The 20,816-nt window shown below is 53.7% G+C and overlaps 1 protein-coding gene across 5 annotated transcripts; it reads right to left on the bottom strand.

The window, feature by feature from the left end:
* Positions 1 to 806: 806 nt before the first annotated feature.
* On the bottom strand, positions 807 to 20,418 carry LOC105182797 (uncharacterized). 5 transcript variants are annotated; one of them, XM_025304905.1, is made up of 14 exons: positions 19,821 to 20,418; positions 13,997 to 14,419; positions 10,984 to 11,084; positions 7,259 to 7,388; positions 7,103 to 7,176; positions 6,725 to 6,982; positions 6,399 to 6,501; positions 5,200 to 5,327; positions 4,798 to 5,050; positions 4,632 to 4,699; positions 4,469 to 4,543; positions 4,024 to 4,278; positions 3,652 to 3,909; positions 807 to 3,323 (listed from the first exon to the last, which is right to left on the bottom strand). In XM_025304905.1, exons 2-14 carry the CDS (start codon positions 13,999 to 14,001, stop codon positions 3,184 to 3,186), a joined length of 1,848 nt encoding a protein of 615 aa, XP_025160690.1. In that variant the 5' UTR covers positions 14,002 to 14,419; positions 19,821 to 20,418; the 3' UTR covers positions 807 to 3,183. The 5 variants fall into 5 exon arrangements, with proteins under 5 accessions (XP_025160690.1, XP_011138794.1, XP_011138792.3 ...); XM_011140492.3 differs by lacking the exon at positions 13,997 to 14,419 and having other exon boundaries at positions 19,821 to 20,417; XM_011140490.3 differs by lacking the exon at positions 19,821 to 20,418 and having other exon boundaries at positions 13,997 to 14,769.
* Positions 20,419 to 20,816: the final 398 nt, after the last annotated feature.

Below are 20,816 nucleotides of genomic sequence, written 5' to 3'. Positions count from 1 at the left end.
GTTCAGTTTCGTTAGTTTCATTCTCTCGCTCTCTTTCGCTCGCTCGTTCGTTTGTTTGTTCTCTCCCTCTTCTTCTCTCTTCGTTCCCTTTTTGGCTGTCACATTTACGCCTAGATGTGATGGATATCACAGAGTTAATGGATGTAGATCCGACTAATGTAGTAATGAAGTATGTGCTGCGCGTGTGTGAGTCTTCTTTTTTACACACTCCCCTTCTTGCCGGCTTTTTATATACCCGCGGCGCCTTTTCCCTAGTTTACGCGAGCATGTCGCGTGGCTCCCTATGTAAGTATCTGTGTGTATGCGTATGCGTATGTAATCAATAAAATTGTGTATGTATATATACACATTCCGGTGCGTGTGAATGCTATTTAATAAAAATATAAAACTATTGAACTCTCTCTCTCTCTCTCTCTCTCTCTCTCTCTCTCTCTCTCTCTCTCTCTCTCTCTCTCTCTCTCTCTCTCTCTCTCTCTCTCTCTCTCTCTCTCTCTCTCTCTCTCTCTCTGTCCTTCTAACTCTCTTCTTCTTTTTCTTCGTGTTGGACCGCAATCTCAGCTTCTCTCCCCCGTCAGAGCGATACCGCCTGAATTTCTAATACGCTATTATCTCCGTTTCATACCCGAATCTGTACAAATTCCACGGTCACGTCTTGGACAGTCGAACGAACGACCACGCGATAAAAATATTCGCACGAGTCGAGCAACGCCGGGCTCGCGCGTGAGACTATGCTGCACAAGGGGTAGGGGAGGAGGCGCAAAGATACGAGGGAAATGGAAACGATATTACTCGTCGGAATTTTCGCGTCTATAATACTTTGCCCGCCGCAATGTTTGGTATCGTGGAGGACGACGGTGTCGTGCTGAATCTGAATTCGCGAGGATGCAGTAGCGAAGAAAACGCGTGCAAAGCTCCCACTCATCTTGAATTACACATTGACTTTGTTTTCGTAGAGTAGGCCGCGGGAAAGGAGAACGACAGGAGAGCGTTCGGTTCGCCGAGGAGGAACTCCTCATCGCGATACACATACGCACAACAACGTGCGTGTCGCGCGCGATTCGGGACGCGTCGGCGAACTGGAAATCGAAGCGCGTCCGAATACCGAAAGACACACGCCTGAGGTCTCGTATCGTCGATGACGAACGGGGAGATAACGAGATGCGTGATCGATCTGTTTTCGACATCCACTAACTCTATTTTTAGAGATGCAAAAGCATGTTTATACGCGATACGAATGCGCGTGTCCTGGGAGGTCCGCGGGTGCACCACCACACTCGGCCGGCTACGTCGACAGTTACGTTACACGGTAAAGTTCGTGAGTTTGCGGCTGGTCCGATGGAATTTCTTTTTTTCTTTACCTTCAAATCCCGAGGAGCTATACTGCGCCGCGCGATCAATCTCGAGACCTGATGGTAATTAATATTCAAAGTTCTCCAACGTAGCCAAGTCGGTTTGAAAGCCGCTTGAAAAGACGAAGATTACCAACGAGATTGTTCCGCCCGGGGCATCTTGATGGAAGTCTCGGGGGATACGAATCTCGGGGGAGGGGGGGGGGGTCTTGGTCGATTAGCCCGTAATTAATTTCCACGTCGATTCGCCAATCGTTGCGAATTTTCACGTTCGTGTGACCGATCTCTTCCGTAGAAACGCGCGCGCGCGTCGGACAACGTTCTTGGCCGATTCGCTCTTGGTTTCTGAGAAACGCTCCCCGAGTTTCTTCGCTTGTCGTTGTCGAGACTCGCAAACTCACGAACCTGTGTCGGCACGAGTGTCGCGACGAGGCGCGGACCTTCGTTTGCGAGGCCGATCTCGAGAATGTCTTTGAAAATGCACGCACGTCTGCCGGTGACGAGATGCAATCGTGTGAGCGGTATACTCGTTACTCTTTTAGAAACAGTCTTTATACAATATCTCCATTATATTATGTACAATTGCTGCATACTCTAGCTAAAGGATAAAACCTATGTCCCTTGCAGTTACACAAAATCCAAGTACACGAGCTCAACCTGTGCCAGTCGGGCGGGTTGTAATTACATAATCGTCATGTCTGTCGACCCTCGTTCGAAAATAACCAATTGAAATCTCGATTACTTATACCCTGGTCGTATGTACAATTAGCGCGATTACTTAATAAGAATATACACTCCGAGTCTTAAAGTACTCTCAAGTGGTCGTGATTCGAGGCTGTCGCGTTAAATTACACACTTTCGTTAGCCGACGAAAGGAAGATATTCAGGCTGGGACTGTGTCTCCGAAATATATATCCTCGAGTTTATAGCTGATGATTCGTCGTCGGCCACTCTTCCATCGTGTTATTACCGCGAGAATCGAGTATCTCTCTCTCTCTCTCTTTTTCTTTCTCTCTCTCTCTCTTTCTTTCTCTCTCCATCAGTATCCCGCGCTTCAAATTTTTAGTCACATTTCTCGCAGGAAATGCGACCTGCGGCCGCTGCACTTTCCACTCGAGATTCATATTTTTAGCATCAAGTTCCCCCAGCCCTGAATATCGTCGCTCTCACTTTCTCGCCCGAAATCGAACGGAAAACACGCGAGCGATCGTAAATTATCCGCGCAAACGGAACCACCACGGTGGTAGTGTTCAAGCCGCCGTTCCGATTAGTCAACAAATCTGGCAGTAAAGTATTGGCCTATACGCGATGCCGCATTACGTTCGGGAAACAACAGCGGTGCTGGAATCTAGAAAGCGCCTAGAGTTTCAGTCGCTCTCGTGCGGAATACGAGTTCGCGAGTTGCAAAAGTAATATATCGTAAAAAATAATCGTATAGCACTCGAGGAAACGGGGTGTACGGCTCTCTCTCTCTCTCTCTCTCTCTCTCTTTCTCTCTCTCTCTCTCTCTCTCTCTCTCTCTCGCTCTCTCTCTCTCTCTCGCCTCTCGTGTCTTCAGTCGGAAACAATGGCGATCGGCGGCTATTTTAGCGTAATTAGGCTTGCTGCGTCGATAGAACGGAAATTATATTGTCGATAATGGATGTTAAGCTGCACGTCGCGTTCTCATGTCGCGTATTTTTCACGTATCGACAGCTCGTCGATCGATAGCTATCAAACTATGAGCTATATATATGTACATACACACGCACTTCCAGCAACACGCAATACCTGAGAGAATCCGTGCTGGAAATTACAGTACACCTCGAGACCCCTTACACTTAATAGCTGCAGATCATCTCGAGAGTAATACGCGCAGCGTGTTAGTAGCGATGTAAGCTGCTACGTACAAGGTAAACAGAAGCGAGAGTAACGACGACGACGGAGGGGTAGACGCCACGCTCGAAGCTGCCTTCGTTAAGTCCTCGCACACACCTGTAACGTAGTGCAAACGTGACGTTGAATATTTATACCGCGCTTATCCGGCATGCTCGCGTTTAAGACCGATGTAATGTGCAACATCATAGAGGCTACGGTGACGCAACCGTAATTAACTCGCTAGCTCTGTTGAGCACACAACTTCCCGTAGTCTCGACTCGTCGTATCAATGTCGGTCAATCGATCAATTCGTGTCGAACAAATCATGTTGAGACGATCGCTCGTGATGAAAGTGAGTCTTCTCGCTCGCGAAGCACGCGAAATTTGCCGGTTTACGTTCGCAACGATCGCGTGGAAAATGTAACGTCGCGTCCCCGATAATTACCTTGACTCGACAGTCTATACGTCCATTCCTCCTTGGCTTCTCTCTGGCAAATGTTGGAGGGCCTCGACAGCCACAATTCCTGCTCCTGTTGCTTCAGTCTGCCGCTTCTTCCCGAAGCCTTGTCCCTGACGCCCTCCTGGCGCATGGTGAAACAGAACGTTCCTCCTCCGCCTAGGCCGATCGAGAACTCGGGGTTTCTTTGAGATGCGATCGTGTACCATGTGCCCTTTTCCTCCCAGCTACCGTGACAGTAATAAGCTGACGAGAGAGAGAGAGAGAGAGAGAGAAATCGCGTCAATCTCCGGGTTAGCCGTCAGTCGGACCTCGCAAAGTCGCAAAGTCGCAAAATGCCACAAATTCGCCCGGCCTTACCAATCTCCTCGTGCTCGCACGTGTTGGCGATTATCATCTCAGTTTGGTCGGACGACGTGCAGCCCACTTGAATATGCGTGCTCCTGCACTCCTCGTCCTCGGTGTTATCCTGCCAAGTCCGCCTCTTGGTCGTCTCGGACAGCTCGCTGCGCCGCTGGCGCCTTGACGCAGCGGCCGATAGTACATGGGACAGTGCAAAATCCAGGATCTCGTACCGTCCCGGATTAGGACATTTCCTCTGATGCAGGAACGTGGCTGCGGCAGACGAGAAAATACGATTTGCATACACCGATTTGTTTCACCGGGCGCGCCCACCGATCACTAATCCGCGGTACGACGGAATGCGCGCGCGCGCGCGCTCGCGCTCGCGTGGCACGAGCGGCAGCGCACATTCTCTATTTAATATTAATGAGCGACGCGTCGCGAGACACGGATCGGCACTTACTTATTAGGGTCGTGTACGGCATCGTCGAGGGGTCCGAAATCGAGCACGCCTCGTCCGGCATAATCGCCTTTTGGTCTGCGGTCAAAGAAGCGGCAAATTAGGAGATACAAACAAACGCGCGCGCGCGTGCGCGAGATTCGAGACAGACAAAGCGCAGACGCACCTGATTGCTGAATCTCGATGATGTGGCTGTCCCTTCTGTGGAAGATCATGCACACGTATCCAATGTCGCTGTGAATATAAATGAGAACGGGAGATGAGACAGATGTGGGTCGGTCGCGCGCGACCAGAGCCGCGAAGACGAATCGAGAGAGAGACGGGATTTTTACCAGCCGCTGGTGACGTGCGCGATCAGCTTGACTTTGTTGCCTTGCATGTTGTCGTTCGGATACAGCTGCTCCAGGTTGTGACAGACGATCTTCTCCTCGTGCAGCGCGTCCACGTCAGTGTCCTGCGACTGCGGCTTCACCTTCAGCGTGGCGTTCTTGTTGGTGAAGTGATAGACCTTGGTGCCGTCTAGAGAGTGCCAGTCGTGATGCTGGGTTACCCAGGCCGGATACTTGCACTTGTGCTCTTTGTCGACTGTCGAGAGACGCACAGAAAGAACCGTGAGAGACGAAATTGGGCGGCCGTATCGAGAGACGCGTTTGCTCTCTCTTGCTCTCTCTCTCTCCCTCTCCCTCTCCCTCTCTCTCTCCCTCTCCCTCTCTCTCTCTCGATCGCGCAGTTACCTTTAGTGAGTTTTATGGTGGGTGAGCCCTCGGAGACGGTGGTGAGGCCGTTGCAAGTCGGGTCGCCGGACTGGGCGAGCAGATAGATCTTGCCCTGATGATGCGCCTTCTCCTCGTATAAAAAACATCTACCGAAAAGAATAAAAAGCTAATGCAATGTTTGCTAATGCGCGCAGAATTGCTTCGGCGATTTCTCGCTTCGGCCGGCGGCGTCTCGGTTGGCGCTTCGTTCTCGCGCGCTTACAGCGCGGCTTATGTGCTCGCGCGAGAGCATGCAACCGAAAAAGCCAGCAGCGTGGCTAATGGCCACGTGAAAGACGACAAATGAGCGATTAACCATCTTTTCACCTGGCCATCTCGGCGCACGTCCCCATTATACGCCGTAAACGCCGTGCAACGCGACCGAACGCGACATGCTGAGAAACGCGACGCGCGTAAACACCTGGCGGACGCACGGAGTGGCAGGTGTGGCGCGTGTAAAGCGACCGACTTGGCGTGCACTTGGTGTTGGTTGCGAGCATGCTAGGACAAAATCGCGCGCAGCAGCGACAAGTCGCGCTGCCGTCGCGCGGGCTCGGCAATAGTAAAGAGCCTCCTAGGAAGAGAGTGGCAAACTCTGATCAGGCGCAAAGTGACCAGGACTCTGTTGATTCAATGGAGGCACAAAGCCTTCTTGACCAATTAAAATATCGATATAGCATAAGACGACAGGTTGGTTTTATAGGGGGTTTTTAAAGCAAGTCTGACGTACATCTGTCAATCATTAGAGGAGGTTACGCAAACGAGATTCGCACAAGATATTCGCCTACGAATTAATAACAGCAATAACAATCAGCAAACAATACTTATTACTTACGGACAGATGTCCGTAAGTAATAAGTATTAATTGCGAAAGAATATTTGTCGCTTCGATTTACATAGAATAAGAATCGTAATATATATATATATATATTATTTACATAATTTTGTGTCTTGTGCATAGTATAAAATGCCTAGACTGCTTCTAAAACTCAACCTGTAAAACCAACCTGTCGTCTTGCTATATCGATATTCTGATTGGTCGAGAAGACTCTGTGCCTCCGTCGAATCAGCAGAGACCTGGTCACGTGATCAGTTTGCCACTCTCTTCCTACGAGGCTCTCTAGGCAACAATGCCGCTGGTGCGCGCGGCATCGAGGAACCGCTCGCTCGCGCTTCACCTGTAAGTCCTGCCGTTGCCGAGGGCGTTCCTCCCCTTCAGCGTCCCCACCAGATACTTATTTCGGCCGTCGTTCCACACGGCGAGGCACTGCAGCTCCTCCGCTGCGGGCAAAACGAGAAACGTGTGTTGAGATGGAACATCTAATTGAACGCGCGCGCGCGCGCGCGCGCGCTTGAGCGTCGATTCTCGCGGCAGTTTTCCACGAGACTCGTCTCGACACGCTGAGAGAGAGACGATGTCGCGGCACTAAGTAGGACGAATTAATCCAATGCCCCGGCGTTTAATCGGACAATGCCGTTTACGGCGATGATCGACGCAACGTACTGTTACTCTCGGTCCCCTCGACGTCCGGGCAGGCTTGGTACTTGAGTAGAAGTTTGCTCTCGTCGGTGCACTTCTCCGCGAGGCTGATGGGACTCGTGCACTCGCCGTAGCCCCGGTTGTACGTGAACATGAACGACGAGCCGGTGAACGGGCAGGGTATCGGTTTGGAGTGCATGCGGAAGATCGAGTAGAGCATGTCGTCCGAGGTGATCATGTTGCACATGTCGTCCAGGCTCGTGCGTTCCGGGCTACACCAGCCTGTGCGCGCGGAGCGACGCCGGGAAAAAGGGACAAAGTTGAGTCGGGTTAGTCTCTCTCTCTCTCTCTCTCTCTCTCCTTCTCCGATCGATCGTCGGCGTAATAACGAAGCAAACGTACCTTCGCGATACTGGATCACGTTATCATGCCGCTTGTTGATGATCATGCAGTGGTAGCAGTTCTCGCCGCTGAAACTACCGGGGAAATTTGCTCCCGTTAATCGGCGCGTTTATCAGCGAAGACTGACCGGTAGATATCTATTCGGACGATACTCACTACACGATGTACTTGTCGTCCTTTGTCTCGACGCATGTTCTATCCCCGAGAAGGGTCGTGTTTATACCGAATGGTGGCTTGCCGTACTGGTACCACTCCCCCGTCCAACCCGATGGAAAGTCGCACGAGCCTGTAACGCAAGGAGAGTCTGCGTCAACACGAGCTACCAAGGCGTACAGGGGGGGGGGGGAGATGGGATTTCTCAATGAAAGTAGGTTTGACGAATTCAGAAGGGGCGAGTAATAATGAGTAACTGACAAGTCCCCGCGCGCGGAAGCGAATTTCTATACGGTGCTAACGAGCGTAAGGAGATTTTGACGAGATTTCACGCGACACGCAAACGAGACACGTCGTCGTGAAGCATCATCCCACATTAACCGAACTCGAGTTCGACGGTTCGAGATTCTTCGAGAGAGGGGCGAGAACTCTTTCTCTCTAAGCGTTCCCTGAGCGTTTAGCGCGAGCGAGGCGTGGCTCGCGCGATTCGTCGCGACTTGAAAATTACGAATGAAAAAACCAGTTTTCTCCGAACGCGTTCTCCCCCCCCCCTCCCCTCCGGCTCCCTCCTCCCGCGATCCTCCTCGAGGTCTACGCTCGCGCTCGCGGGCCAGGTGGGGAATTCGAAGGCGAAGACGCGGCTGATTGGGGGAATTAAGAGGCTCCACGCTTTCATTAAGAGGAGCGTACGATTAGAAAATTGCTATCGAGCCCGACGAAACAAGGCTCAGGGCGTGAGAGCCGACGCGGAGGAGCGACGTGCGTGCGTGCGTGCGTGCGTGCGTGCGTGCGTGCGTGCGTGCGTGAGTGCGTGAGTTGCGTGGCCTGGCACGGCGGTGGCGAAGCGCCCAGCCGCGCTCGGAATGCCGGGGGAATGCGCGCGTTAGAAGCGGGGAAAAAACAAAGTTAACGACTCGCGGACGCGTTATTATAGCCGTCGTCGTGTTCCCATCCTGTCGTCGGCCGTTTATCTTAGTCGTCGGCAGACGAGCGAGCGACGCTATTTAGCGAGCTCCGGCGAGCGCAAAGTTGCCAGACGGCAGCTCGCGCAGCCGGCGTAAAAGTTCCCAGACGCGCGTACGCGCTCGGAACGGACGGCCGACATTACATTCTCTCGCGACCGAGCGTCTGCGTTTGTCTCTCTGTCGTCGGCTCCGGAGCGGAATAATCGCGCCTTTTCGATCAGCCGCGCGCGCTCCCCGCGGCGAGCAAACTCTCTCTCTCTCTCTCTCTCGAGCGACTCGATTCTAGGTCGTCTCGCGGCCGAGTTTGGAGCGCGATTCGTCGCGTACATTGTTGCAACGCGCGCGCGCGCGCGCGAAACAATCGCACGTACAAAGTACAAAGTACACGCAGAAAGTGTCCGTGAGAGAACATCGACGTGTCGCGGCGAGTTCTCCCGTGAGGAAACGGGAGCGCGCGTCGCCGCTTCCTTGAAACTCTCTCGCGGGCCGCTCGTGGAGTTGTGAGCCCCGGAGCTCTCGCGGAGGTCAGCCGATAAACGTCCTTGGCCATGTAGCGATTCGACAGTGCGTATTTATCGGCGCCCACGATCGTCGCCGCGCCGGTGCGTTCGATCGCGAACGCGTGGCCGCGTGTACACATTTCGGGGCGGTCGAATGTCAGAAATAGCCGGCGAGAGGGCGGAGGGTGCGCCAAGGGAAATGGGATACACGCGAGAGCGTCTACAGGGTGTCCCCCTGGCTTGAAGCCCGGGCCTTAATATTAATGACCGAAGCGCGCATATACACACACACACACACACACGACGAAGTCTCACACCGAGGGGGGAATTCCGCGACGGGCCGTTATCGGCGATAGTCATTAAGCGTCTCGGTAATTCATACAAGTCGGACGGCGAGCAATTCCGGCCGAATTCGCACCAACCGCGCAATCCCCATCCGCAAGGCCGGCGACATTTCCGCGCGCGTTCGTGCGTTCGCGACTCGCCACGGCATAACGCACGTGTCCGCGAGGCTTTCTCAATTCCCCCGGTCTCAACACGTCGCTAATCCGAGCGTCGACGAATGGCGCGGCGGGTCTAACTGCGCTTCCGGGACACCTAGTACATAAGCGACGTACGCACGTGCGTGCAATACGCGCGCGAGAACGCACCGGGGCGGCACGGCGGCGTGGAACGCGGCCACGTCGAGAAGGAAGAAGAAGGGCGGAGAGGAGCAAGCCGTCGACCGTTTTAGACACGCATCTTTCGTCGAAGGGACATCATTTATCTCGACGTGCGACGGAAGGCGAAAGGAGGAACGGGAAGAGAGAAGAGACGGCGGCGCAGGAGGGTGGTGTTGTTCTCTCTTCGCGTCCCTTCCTCTTCCTTTTCCTCCTCCTCCTCCTCCTCCTCCTCCTCCTCGTCGTCGTCGTCGTCGAACGAAGAACCGGCGACAGAGCCTGGCGGTCGGCGAGGACAGCCTCGACGAGCGGCGACGGCTGGCGTTTTGTGTGCGTCGCGTCTCGCACGGTTAACAGCTCTTTTTCAGGGAGAGAGCCGCGAAGAAGCACGACGGGGCGGGGCGGGGCGGGGCGCGAAGCCGTAGAAAGCGGGCGAGACTCGTTAACGAGCTAACGAGCGCGAGTGCGTCCGCGAGCCGCGGCCGCGCAAAGAGAACGAGGAGTTTCGGGCGGAAACGGGCGTCGAGGAAACGACGGCGAGCGATGAAGAGGCGACTCGGGGCCAAACTCCGCAGGCTGTCCTCGCGCCCGAGTCGTATGTCTTTCGAGCGGCGCGGCGTTTAAATAAACGCGCGTCCGCGCTGATTAAGTCGCACGCGCGCGCGCCTCAACGCGCCGCGAATATCCGTCGCGAGAGAGCCGAAACGATCCTTGCGCGCGAGAATAGCCGCGGCGTCGGGCTTTTTCGACGCGTCGTTGCTCGCTCTCTCTCTCTCCCTCTCTCTCCCTCTCTCTCTCTCTCTCTCTCTCTCTCTCTCTCTCTCTCTCTGTCTCTCTCTCTCTCTTTTCAGCGAATTGTGATTTCGGTTATTTCAGGGCGATTTTGTCCCGACGGGTATCACCGGGAGACGTCGTCGTTTCAAGACGGATCTCTCGAGGGGTTTGATATGGACGCGACACACTTGGGGATTTCAATTAGCCCGGTGGTTCTAATTTCTCGCCGAGAGAAGGATACGAATGAACGCGAGCGCAGCTCGTCGAGCTTTTGATTAATTCGCGGGAAACGAGATGGAGGTTTCGGGTGCTGCGGCTCTTTATATTCTGAGCGCATAATTGAAGGAAGAGAGAGAGAGAGAGAGAGAGAGAGAGAGAAAGAGAGCAACGAAGCGGGCTAATGTAAGCGATATTAATCCACCGCGACGATATTTACGACGTTGGAAAAATCGATGTCACGCGATACCCCGACGATGACGACGACGACGACGACGACGACATCGTGCTCTCGGCGTCGTCGATGCGACGCAAGCCGAGAGAGCCTGCGAGATTCTCTAGAGCGACGGCAAACGTCGTGACACGTTTATTTTCGAACCCCCGGCACTTAAAGAGAAGAGAAAAAAGGAGGAGGAGTAGGAGGAGAGACGGCTCTCTCTCGTAAGTGGCTTTCAGGGACGTTAAACGAACGAAACGTGATTATTTGCCGTTCTCTCATTGTTCATACATTATCGATGACGTCGTCACGGTCACGCTTGTACTCGTGTTTGCGTTCCAGCGCGTATGTAACACACGCACGCACGCCCACTGACGCGTAATATAAGGTGACTCACCGTTTGTAGAGAGTAAATCGACCAATGGTAGTATCAGCAGCACCAACACCGACACTGGGGCGAGGATCCCTTTCCGACGTGGGAATGCCAGTTCCTGCATCCTGAAAAATCGGCACATTTTCATTAGGCGCGTCGAAATGACGCGTGACGGCACGCGCCTTGCCGGAAGTGACGGAAGTCGATCGAGCGAATAATCGCAAATCCGATAACGAGCAATCAAGTCCAAGATTCCAAGATGAGACACGCACGCGAAGGGGCGAGTGGCGCGAATATTAAAAGTAGATCGCGCTACGCGAGTGGCGTAAAGTGGCACGGACCACGTGTTTCTCGACGATAAAGCGCGCAGCGAGCAGTGGAGGGGGGAGTCGTAGGTGAAGCGATGTATAGCCCGATAAGATAAGTAGATGCGCGGAGTTTATTTACCTCGCGGCGACAAAAGTGCCGCGGCGAGACGACGGCGAAGTCGGAGATAACGCACGAACAATGATTCGCGCTGTCGAGCGGTGACGATTGAGCATAAGAAAAAAAAAATATATATATATATATATATATAAAAGCGGTGCATATATATAAAAGTAGTCCGGTACACGCTAGATTCCTCGGGGCGAAGAGCAGCGGCGACCGACGCGAGTTGGAGGAATGAATCTCGCGTACTCCGCCGGCACACATCGTGCAGAACCACGTTCAGCGGGAAAAGCTGCTCTGCAACTGTTGCCAAATTCGTGGATCTGATTGATGCGTGCGTTTGGATTCAGCCAGATTTCAGAGCATACGCCCCGACGAGATTTCGCGAATTTTACAGCAGTTGTGAAGCGACTTTTTCTGCAATCGAATGCAAGCATTCATTTCCGATCGATTGAAACATTGGCTGCGCTTAGTGGAGAAAGCCGTTTCTCGCAGCTGTTGGGGGGACACTCGTGAGGCCCGATGGGCGTGTGCCTTGAATCTCGGCTCGATCTATTGGAGCGTGCCGCAATGAGAAGAACACGCGAATTTTCCAATTTGCAACTTTCCCCGCCGCACGCAGCCGTGTTTTCATCCGTGTGTAGTCGGGATCCGCTTCGAGCTCGGGCGAGACACAGGCCGAATGAAAATACCGCCGCTTTTCGCGCTCGTTGAAGAGCGAGAGAGAGAGAGAGAGAGAGAGAGAGAGAGAAGGGGGGGAGAGAGAGAGAGAGACTCCACCGCGAGGGGTGCAGAGGACGGACGCGATAAGAAAGGAAAGCGTGACGAGACGGTGGCGAAGGTAAAGGATGCGTAAATTCTCGGGACGATTTTTCCCAGGACATCCCTCGCGTCGCGTCGCAGCGGGCGTCTCGGAACGCTTAATTCCGCCTGTTCGAATTAAGCACTCCACGTTCCTACGAGCGTGCCGAATGCTTCGAACGAACTGAACGCTGGGACAGCTCAGCGCTGAGAGCGTCGAAGTGTGTAGGAGGTTGACGGATTTAGGAACAGGCATGAAGGATCGCCTTCAAAGAAAGTTAATTTTGACCTTCAGAAACGTTCAATCCACTTTTAATCCACAAACACAATTGAATATCCAAAGAACGCAATATACACAAAAAAAAAAAGTCGTTATGACGGCGATAGCCAGAACAATTGCGCGCGCGGTAACCTTAAAGTCGGACGGAAATGTTGAAAGCCCTCGGATAATGCTTCAAACGACGCGACGGAAATCTTGCCGAACGCTCAATTAGCGCCCTTCGGAACGGAGATCTTGCGCGCGAGCGAGCGATTTTCGTTAGAAGCACGAGGGATCGCGACCGCGGTTTCTCGCTCTCCGACAATCGGGTTAAGAAAGTGGACGACACCACAATGAATTTGAACGTCGACGTTTATCGATCGAAACGCATCGATGGCACTGATTACGATGTACAAGAGTAGCGAGCGGGCTGCACGCGAATGCAGCAGGCGTACGCGACAATGTAACAGAGAAAAGAAAAAAAACCTGAGTGCGATGAACAGCTAGAATTATGCGACACACTACAGAAGAATAATGCGATTGCCAGATCACCGAGATCTTGTAGATTACGGCGGTTAGGCAACACGCACGAATTTTTGATTGGCTGCCCGACATCGGATGATCCGCGGCAACAAGAAATCACGTGAAAAGATTGTGACTGACAGCAAAACGATGCGACAGCAAGCAATGCGAGCACGAGCGGGACACGTGCCGAGCGATCGCGAGACAGAAACATTGAACTTGTAATCATCACCGCTCGTACACGTCGATCGGTCGAATCCCAAACTCCGCCGGAGCGGGATTCGCGCTCGGGTAACATTCCGCTCTTTCCAATTTCCCGACGAGCGACGTCGGTCATTCCGACGACGAAATACCGAGAGTCACCGACCGCCCCGGAGAAGTCGGCGGCGCCGTCGCCGCCGACACACCACGTTGGCTCGCGACTAGTGTAGCGAGTGATTTGCTCGATAAAATCAATAGCTCGAAAGAAAGAGCGCCTGATTCCCCCCTCCTCTCCACAACCCCACGGACTTGAGTCAAAGGGACCGCCGCGCCGGCGTGCACATATAAGCGCGCGCTCATCAACGCGTGACATTTTCCTCGTTCCCGTTCCAAAGATCGGAAATGCCCCCTTCTCCCCCTACCGACTCGCGCGCTCGCTAAAACTGCCTGCGTCATGCTGTATGGTCACAGGTATCGAAACTTAATCAGCCGCACGATAAAATCAATGGCACGGAAAGAAGAACGATTAATCGGACGGTGTGACTTGCAGATCGCGCAGCTCCAGCGTCTCTCGCTTTCTCTTTCACGTGGAGAAATACTAGAGTTGAAAAATCCCTCTCTCTCTCTCTCTCTCTCTCTCTCTTTGACGCGACGTTGCATTCTCGCTTAATTTACGTAGAAAACGTGAACGGTCGCGTGCGACGAGTGAAAAGTCGCAGGTAGCCGAGGGAGAGAGAGAAAGAGAGAGAGAGAGAGAGAGAGAGAGCGCCCCGACGAAACGCGCGAACGCAAACACACGCATATCGAATTGCTGCACTTATTTACCGCATCTTCGGTGGTTGAAATTCGAGCTGAGTGCAATCCGGTCTCGCAGTCGGGGTTGACGCACGAACGCGTTGAGGAGCGCGTCGGGAGATCGGAAGAAGAAAGCTCGCGATGACGCTGCTTGTCGATGAGAAGATCTCGCGTGCGTCGCGAGGAGAGCTGGCCGAGGACGGCTGGCTACGTCGTCGGCATCGAGAGACGCGGCCGGGACGACCTCGCTGACGATGCTCGTCGTCGTCGTCGTCGTCGTCGTCGTCGTTGCACTCAGAATCTCGACGAGTCGAGGCGAGCAAACGGGCGCGCGGCAAAAGGGAAAGTCGCTGGAGCCTTCGAAGGAAGACGACGCGATGCAACGCGCCGCGGGGTGCCGCGAGGAATGAAAACAACGGGCGAGTCGTCGTCGTCGTCGACGTCGGCGACCGACTATAGAGCGGCGTCGGGCGACAAGCGTCGTCCACCACGTACGTATCGCCACGTGAATGGAAAGAGAACGACGGGCGCATTATTATTTCACGAGGTACACGTGTACCGCTCCGCTTCGTTACGGCGCGACGCGCCGCAACCGTCGCGACTTTTTCTTCTCCTCGTCCTCTCCTCGCCCCCTCCTCTCTCTTCTTTCTTTCTCTCGTTTCCGCTCGCGATTTTCGCTGAGATCCGCGAGCACTCGTAGCCCACATTCGAATGCGCGCGTTTACGCACTCGTGGCCGCCGCCGCGCGCCAGTATCGATCTTGACATTTCGCGCTCTGGTAACACCCGCTCTCTCTCTCTCTCTCTCTCTCTCTCTCTCTCTCTCTCTCTCTCTCTTCTCTCTCTCTCTCTCTCTCTCTCTCTCTCTCTCTCTCTCTCCTCTCTCCTCTCTCTCCGCTGCTTTCGGCCGGGCTATATTCGGTATTAATGATCAGCCTGTAGTCGTCGGCCACGGAGGTAGTCGGGTTATTAATAACGACTGCGAATAGATAATATCGACGACCTAAACTCGTCGCGACGCTGTCTCTTTTTCTCGTAGTTTTTCGGGAAAGTCGACCAAGTCGGAGAATTTCCATGACGCGCGGGGATTTTCCTTCGTCCCGACGAGGGAATATCGATTGTCCATTTTCAGCCGCAGGCTGCTATCTATATGGAGAATATCGACGACTCGGTCTTTCATAATTTTTCCAACAGATTCTCTGGGAATCGGAGGAGAAAGGGAGAGAGAGAGAGAGAGAGGGAGTGAGAAAGACAGGAAGGACACGGTGCATAGATTTTCCTTTCTCGACTTGGAACATCGAGCGTCTTTTCTCGTGGTCGCCGATCAGCCGAATGAAATTTTCCACGGCCTGATTAAACGAAAAGATATCACGAGCCTTCACGAGGCCAAAGTCGGAGAAATCGCGCTCCAGCTGGAATCGATTACGAGCGGAGTGACATTTTCCAGCTTTTCGTTACATGTCGCAAGTCGTATATTCACCGACCGAGATCCTTACTTTCAATATCGAATCATCCCCTAACTACCCCCGACCGGCGTCCAGACATTCAAGCAATCACCATTATTCTTGTCCGTCCCGCATAGCGTCCGCGCGCGGTTGAAGCGACATTCAATAGCGGCGGCAGGGAAAGAAAGAGAGAGAGAGAGAGAGAGAGAGAGAGAGAGAGAGAGGAAACCCGTATTACAGGTAGGACTATAATTCCGAAAGGGACAACGAATCGCCTGACCATGGTGATTTAACTCGGGCTATTGGCGTGACCCCCCTCGTGTCGGGAACATGGAAAATCTATTTACAAGAGAGGATGGACAGGCCGGACGGATGGACTAGCTGTGTTCGAAAATACGTCGCACGTCGCGCATAACAAATCGCGGACTATACACGCAGGTACACGTAGTCGATGCAATCAGTCAGTAGTCAGTCAGTCAATCAATCGAGCCAGTTGTTAGTCAGTCAGTTTTCTTTTTCTTTTTCACACAAGACCGCCGCGTTATCCTGCGTGAAAAATCTCATGATTGCGCAATCCCTTGCGCACGAATATAAACATCATCGTACCCCGGCGGACGGAAATCAACGGGACCAACCGCAGCGTCAAAGGATTATCAGATTTCGATTATTTTCAGCGCGCCATCGCGAACGCGAACGCGAACGCGAACGGGTGTTGCGTTACGCAATGGAAACGCCAGCGGAGAGTGCGGGAGTGAACGCTATCCCGCGTATCGTGGAGAAAAAAAGAGAGGCAGAGAGAAATTAACACGCGCTTTGACGAATGGGCATTAAAGAGCAGCGGCGGCAGCGGCGGCGAACGTCGTCGGCGAAGCGAATGTTTCGCGGCGCGCGATGATGATACGTAGGAAAACACGCGCGCGCATAGATCGAGTTTCCGCCCACTTTGACGAGCCCGATAGATATTACGGGCACAACGCCGCGAATAAATGCTGCGAAGCACGCGCACGCACACGCACACGCACGCACGCACGCACGCACGCACGCACGCACGCACGCGCGTTCGCGAGACACGGAAGGCGGCGCGCGGTATCACCCCGAGGGAGAGATCGGGTTCCCTTCTGTAGCTTCCAGCCGGCAACGTCCTGCGAACGGTATATACACGCGTTGCACTGTTATTTATCTTAAGTGCGATCCGGTTATTGATCCTTAAGGCCGCCGGCTCGGCTCGCTGAATAAATAACGAGTGAAGTAAATAAATAGGCGCGCGCGGAGGAGGCAGAGAGGGGGGCCGCCGACGCCGCCGCCGCCGCCTCCTCCGTTCGGCTCTCCATGCCGCCCGCGCGATTATCTCAAGTAAGGATATTATGATTCGCAGGTGGTTATCGCGCCGCCGTGCGATTTGCGATACGCGTTATCGCGCGGGATCGACGATAACCGGCTACTTCGAGAGGGGCGACTTCTCCCTCGTCGATCGTACGGACGCGCGAGGTTCTTCTTCGCGAAAAGACCATGTTTTTTTCAGTTTACCGAGTCGATCGCCATGTCGCTCTCTAAAGCGAGTGTTAATTAAAACGTGGACGAAAAGTGGCGGTATTTCGCTGTAAAGATCCCCGCTCGAGGAAGAGTTTCATTCAAGAAACTCCCTCCCGGTGGACCAAAGAAACGGATGCATTCTGAAATTTGCGCGGAAAATGACGGACGCTCTACTTTTCCAGCGAAACTGCAACCCCAAGAAAGTTAGAGAGAGTGAGAGAGAGAGAGAGAAAGAGAGCACTTGAATTCACACGTGGTCTTTCCGCATCGCGCGAATCGGAGCGCTTACGTGGACGCACACGTGTGCGACGAAGTCGAGCTCTCGATTTCAGGAATAACCGCCGATGGTCGTTTATTATATCGGAATGGTCTCCGGAGTCATGGTCGCATTAGATTCCAATCAGGGACAGATCGATTTGGAAGACCTCTGACATTCGAAATTTTATGCGAGCGTATGCGCGCGCGCACTCTCTCTCTCTCTCTCTCTCTCTCTCTCTCTCTCTCTCTCTCTCTCTTTCTCTCTCTGCTCACATCGGCACGCTTCTTATTAAATAATGTATCTCGCATCGCTCTCTTCAAATTATCGCGCAAACCGATGGGAACGGTAATTACGACGCAAAGCAATCAATTGAATCATATTCAGATATTGACAATAGCGACAATTATAATACAAATTATAGCTAATTAATTGCATCGGACGCGCCGGCCGAGCACAATAACTGTCGCGCGGCGGCTGAAAATACGCGCGCATACGGAAATGTGTTTAGCCTCGACAAAAAAAAGCCCCATCGCCGGCTGGCGCGTTCCATCCATGTCCATTCATCCATCCACGTCGAAGCATTCGGCAGGCGACGTCTCATTAGTGTCTCTCACGAATACATAATCGACAGTACTAATCGATAAATTCTGGCAGACAGTCGTATGTGCCAACATGGTCTCTCTCTCTCTCTCTCTCTCTCTCTCTCTCTCTCTCTCTCTCTCTCTCTCTCTCTCTCTCTCCCCCCCCCCTTGTCTCTTACTCCCTTGTGACGCACGTACGCGCGCACACACACACACAGACACACAGGCGCGAGATACGTACGGTCATTCTGTAAATCCCGAAAACTCGCGTATTAATAAAGCGATAAATCACGTCCGCGTCGGGACATCTATTCTCGCGCCATATAATTTATCGAGGTCCCGCGGATGTCGTAGAAAAGGGAGCAAGAAAGAAGGAAATATAAACGCGCGAGGCCGAGATGATCTCAGGTACCCTTCTCCCTCCGGGCACCCCCTGCCCTCCCCGCCGATCATGACTCAGGAACAGGTCGGCGCGATGAGAAGGGAAAAATCCCGTCGTAGTTGCGCACACCCGGAGCGGGACGGGACAAAAGGCGACCGCGGAATCTCTGCGAGTCGTCCCGGGTTTGTAGGCAACGTGTGCGCCTCGGTCAACCTTTAATCTCTCCACTGTATCTTTATTATCGCGATCGGAACGGTCGGAAGGGGAGAATCTTTCGCTTTGGCCGATTGAATAGCCAATCAAAACGATCGATACGGCCGATCAACCCTCACGCGGCTCGCAGCGGCGGCGCGACACGACGCGACGCGACGCGAGGTGTTCCGTCCTTTTCTCTTTTCCTTCAGTCGCGCTTTCCGCACTCAGCTTTCTTCTCCCCCTGCCCGCCCCGTTTTTCTTTTTCTCTCTTTTTTTTTCTTCTTGTTTTCTTTACATTGTGCGAGAAGGTGCTCGTGTTTCGCATCGCGAGGACGGAGAGCGCGAGAGGAGAGATGCTAATAAGAGCGACGCGTCCGTTAATTGAGAGAGAATGAATAATTCTGTTGTGCGAGATCGATTCCTCGTGAATGTAATTTTCCTCAACTTTTCTCATTATTTTTACTTTTGCATGAGCACTTCTCATCTTCGTCCCGTTTCTCCGGCGCGTTTCTCGTAAATTCACCGAGCGCTCGTTCATGACGGTAAGTTTACCGGAGTTCTTGCCATCTCTTTCCCCGATGCGCGCTGTTAAATATTTCCGCGAAGGAACTTGAAATTAGGATTCGGAAGCTACCTATTTGTATCCTCGCTGAAGAAAAATCAGATCGAGCACAAAATGGGCCTGTAATCGTGAAAAGTAGGAAACGTACTTTGCGGCTCCGAAGGCGCAATTGCGTCTTTCTCCGTCGAACTTTTGTCCCGAGATTTTCAGGAAGGAAATTTTCAATAACAGCGCGAAATTCATCAATCGCGTAAGCTCTTCGCGGAGCTGCGCTGACGCGTATTTCATTTCGAAAACAAAGTGCGCGTTGACGCGCGTTGACGAGCGCTCCGAAAGCGGCGTCCTCTCGGAATCCTCCTGAACTCACCGGAACTTGGCCTATCCTCGTTCAAAAGTCGCAGGTGAAACCATCAACGCGACGGTTCGTGAATCAGCCAACTACAAACCACCACGGTCGGCCGGGGCGGCCCTGGCGGTTGCGGTTGTAGGGTCAAAGTTACAGCACTACAAAGTCGGGGAAAGCCCGTTCTCTTCTCTCTCTCTCTCTCTCTCTCTCTCTCTCGCTCTCTCTCTCTCTCTCTCCCTCGGTCGCACGATAGGCTTCTCGCGATTCTCACGATTCCCGAATCGCCACGACGCCGCGGAAAGGATCGAACGAGAAGCGGCTTCGCAGCGGCAAGGACGCGACCGCGAAGGGAAGAACGAAGCGATCGCCGCAGCACAGAGAGAAAGAGAGAGAGAGAGAGAGAGAGAGAGAGATAGAGAGAGAGAGAGAGAGAGAGAAAAAGACAGAAAGGGCTGAACGTTGTTGGAGGCTATCGCTCGGCGACAGGATCGGCTCCAACACCGAGTCGGAGATCTACGTTGCGCAAGGATCAACTGGCGGCGATGGACTAACCTTCACGCGCTAGTATCCGTCACCGTGGCCAAGAGAGTACCCTGGTGCAGAAGCAATCACATGATGCACTAACACCGTACGATGCACAACACGGCCGTAGCACCGGCTTGAATCCGTCGACGAGGCATCGGTCGGGACGCCGAGCGATCGTCGTCGGCCTCGGCGCGGAGGTCGCACGGAGGACAGGAGGGAACGTCGAGCAGGGCGATCCTTTGCGAGTGGCCAGGGCGCTCTTCCTTTCTCTGTCTCTCTCTCTCTCTCTCTCTCTCTTTCTTTCTCCCTTTCGCTCACTCTCCCTCTCTCTTCCTCACTCGTTCGCTCCCACCCTCTCGATGAGCCTCGACGGCGCCGAGAGACGTACGTAGCGGAACGAAGCGTAGCGAAACGATCTCGACGGCACGACGGACGCGAGCACGACGTTGACGCTGCCACGACAGGACGAGGACGACGACGACGACGACGACGACGACGGCTGGCGAAATGGATTCGGTGACACGACGACGCGACGTACGCCCGTGCGTCGTCTCTCCGGCGACGGTGCGGCGCGGCCGAGGCTCGGTAACAATGGCGGCGTCCGACGTGCGCCCACGGATGGTGGAGGCGCCGTGCGTCGATAGATGTCCCTGCGAGACGGCCATGTGCAAGGCGCGCGCGATTTTTTCGCGTCTCGAACGAAAGCGGGAACGCGACGAGAGATCTCGCTACGATTCCTTGTGTCGGCGACCGGATCCTCCCCGCAAATTCGAGCAAGCAGTCGCGCTTTCGATATTATTTCCGTCGCGGTCGCCGCGACGTTCGAGATGGACTCGTCGCGCGCGTGATGCGGCGGACGCACGTTCGACGCGTACCTTCGCGACGAGACGTTTCTCTTATCGACGATCCGAAGAAGCTCCGAGAGTATAGTATACTTGAGCGGAGAAAATCCATCTCGCGGGACGCAAGAGATTGGATTCCATCCTCATTGCTGCTCGGGGGTGATGGAAAAATGCCGATAGT

The sequence above is a fragment of the Harpegnathos saltator genome, unplaced genomic scaffold, assembly GCF_003227715.2.
Source record: "Harpegnathos saltator strain DR-91 unplaced genomic scaffold, Hsal_v8.6 scaffold657, whole genome shotgun sequence".
Lineage (NCBI taxonomy): Eukaryota > Metazoa > Arthropoda > Insecta > Hymenoptera > Formicidae > Harpegnathos > Harpegnathos saltator.
This window is presented reverse-complemented; position numbering and strand designations above follow the sequence as displayed.

Excerpts from the sequence above, each read along its gene's own strand:
- LOC105182797 (XM_011140490.3), bottom strand. The coding sequence starts at position 14,733 with ATGTCAAGATCGATACTGGCGCGCGGCGGCGGCCACGAGTGCGTAAAC. Across the intron at positions 4,700-4,797 it reads GCGCACGTCACCAGCGGCTG|CGACATTGGATACGTGTGCA; the intron begins GTAAAAATCCCG and ends TTATATTCACAG. Across the intron at positions 4,544-4,631 it reads CATCGAGATTCAGCAATCAG|ACCAAAAGGCGATTATGCCG; the intron begins GTGCGTCTGCGC and ends CTTTGACCGCAG.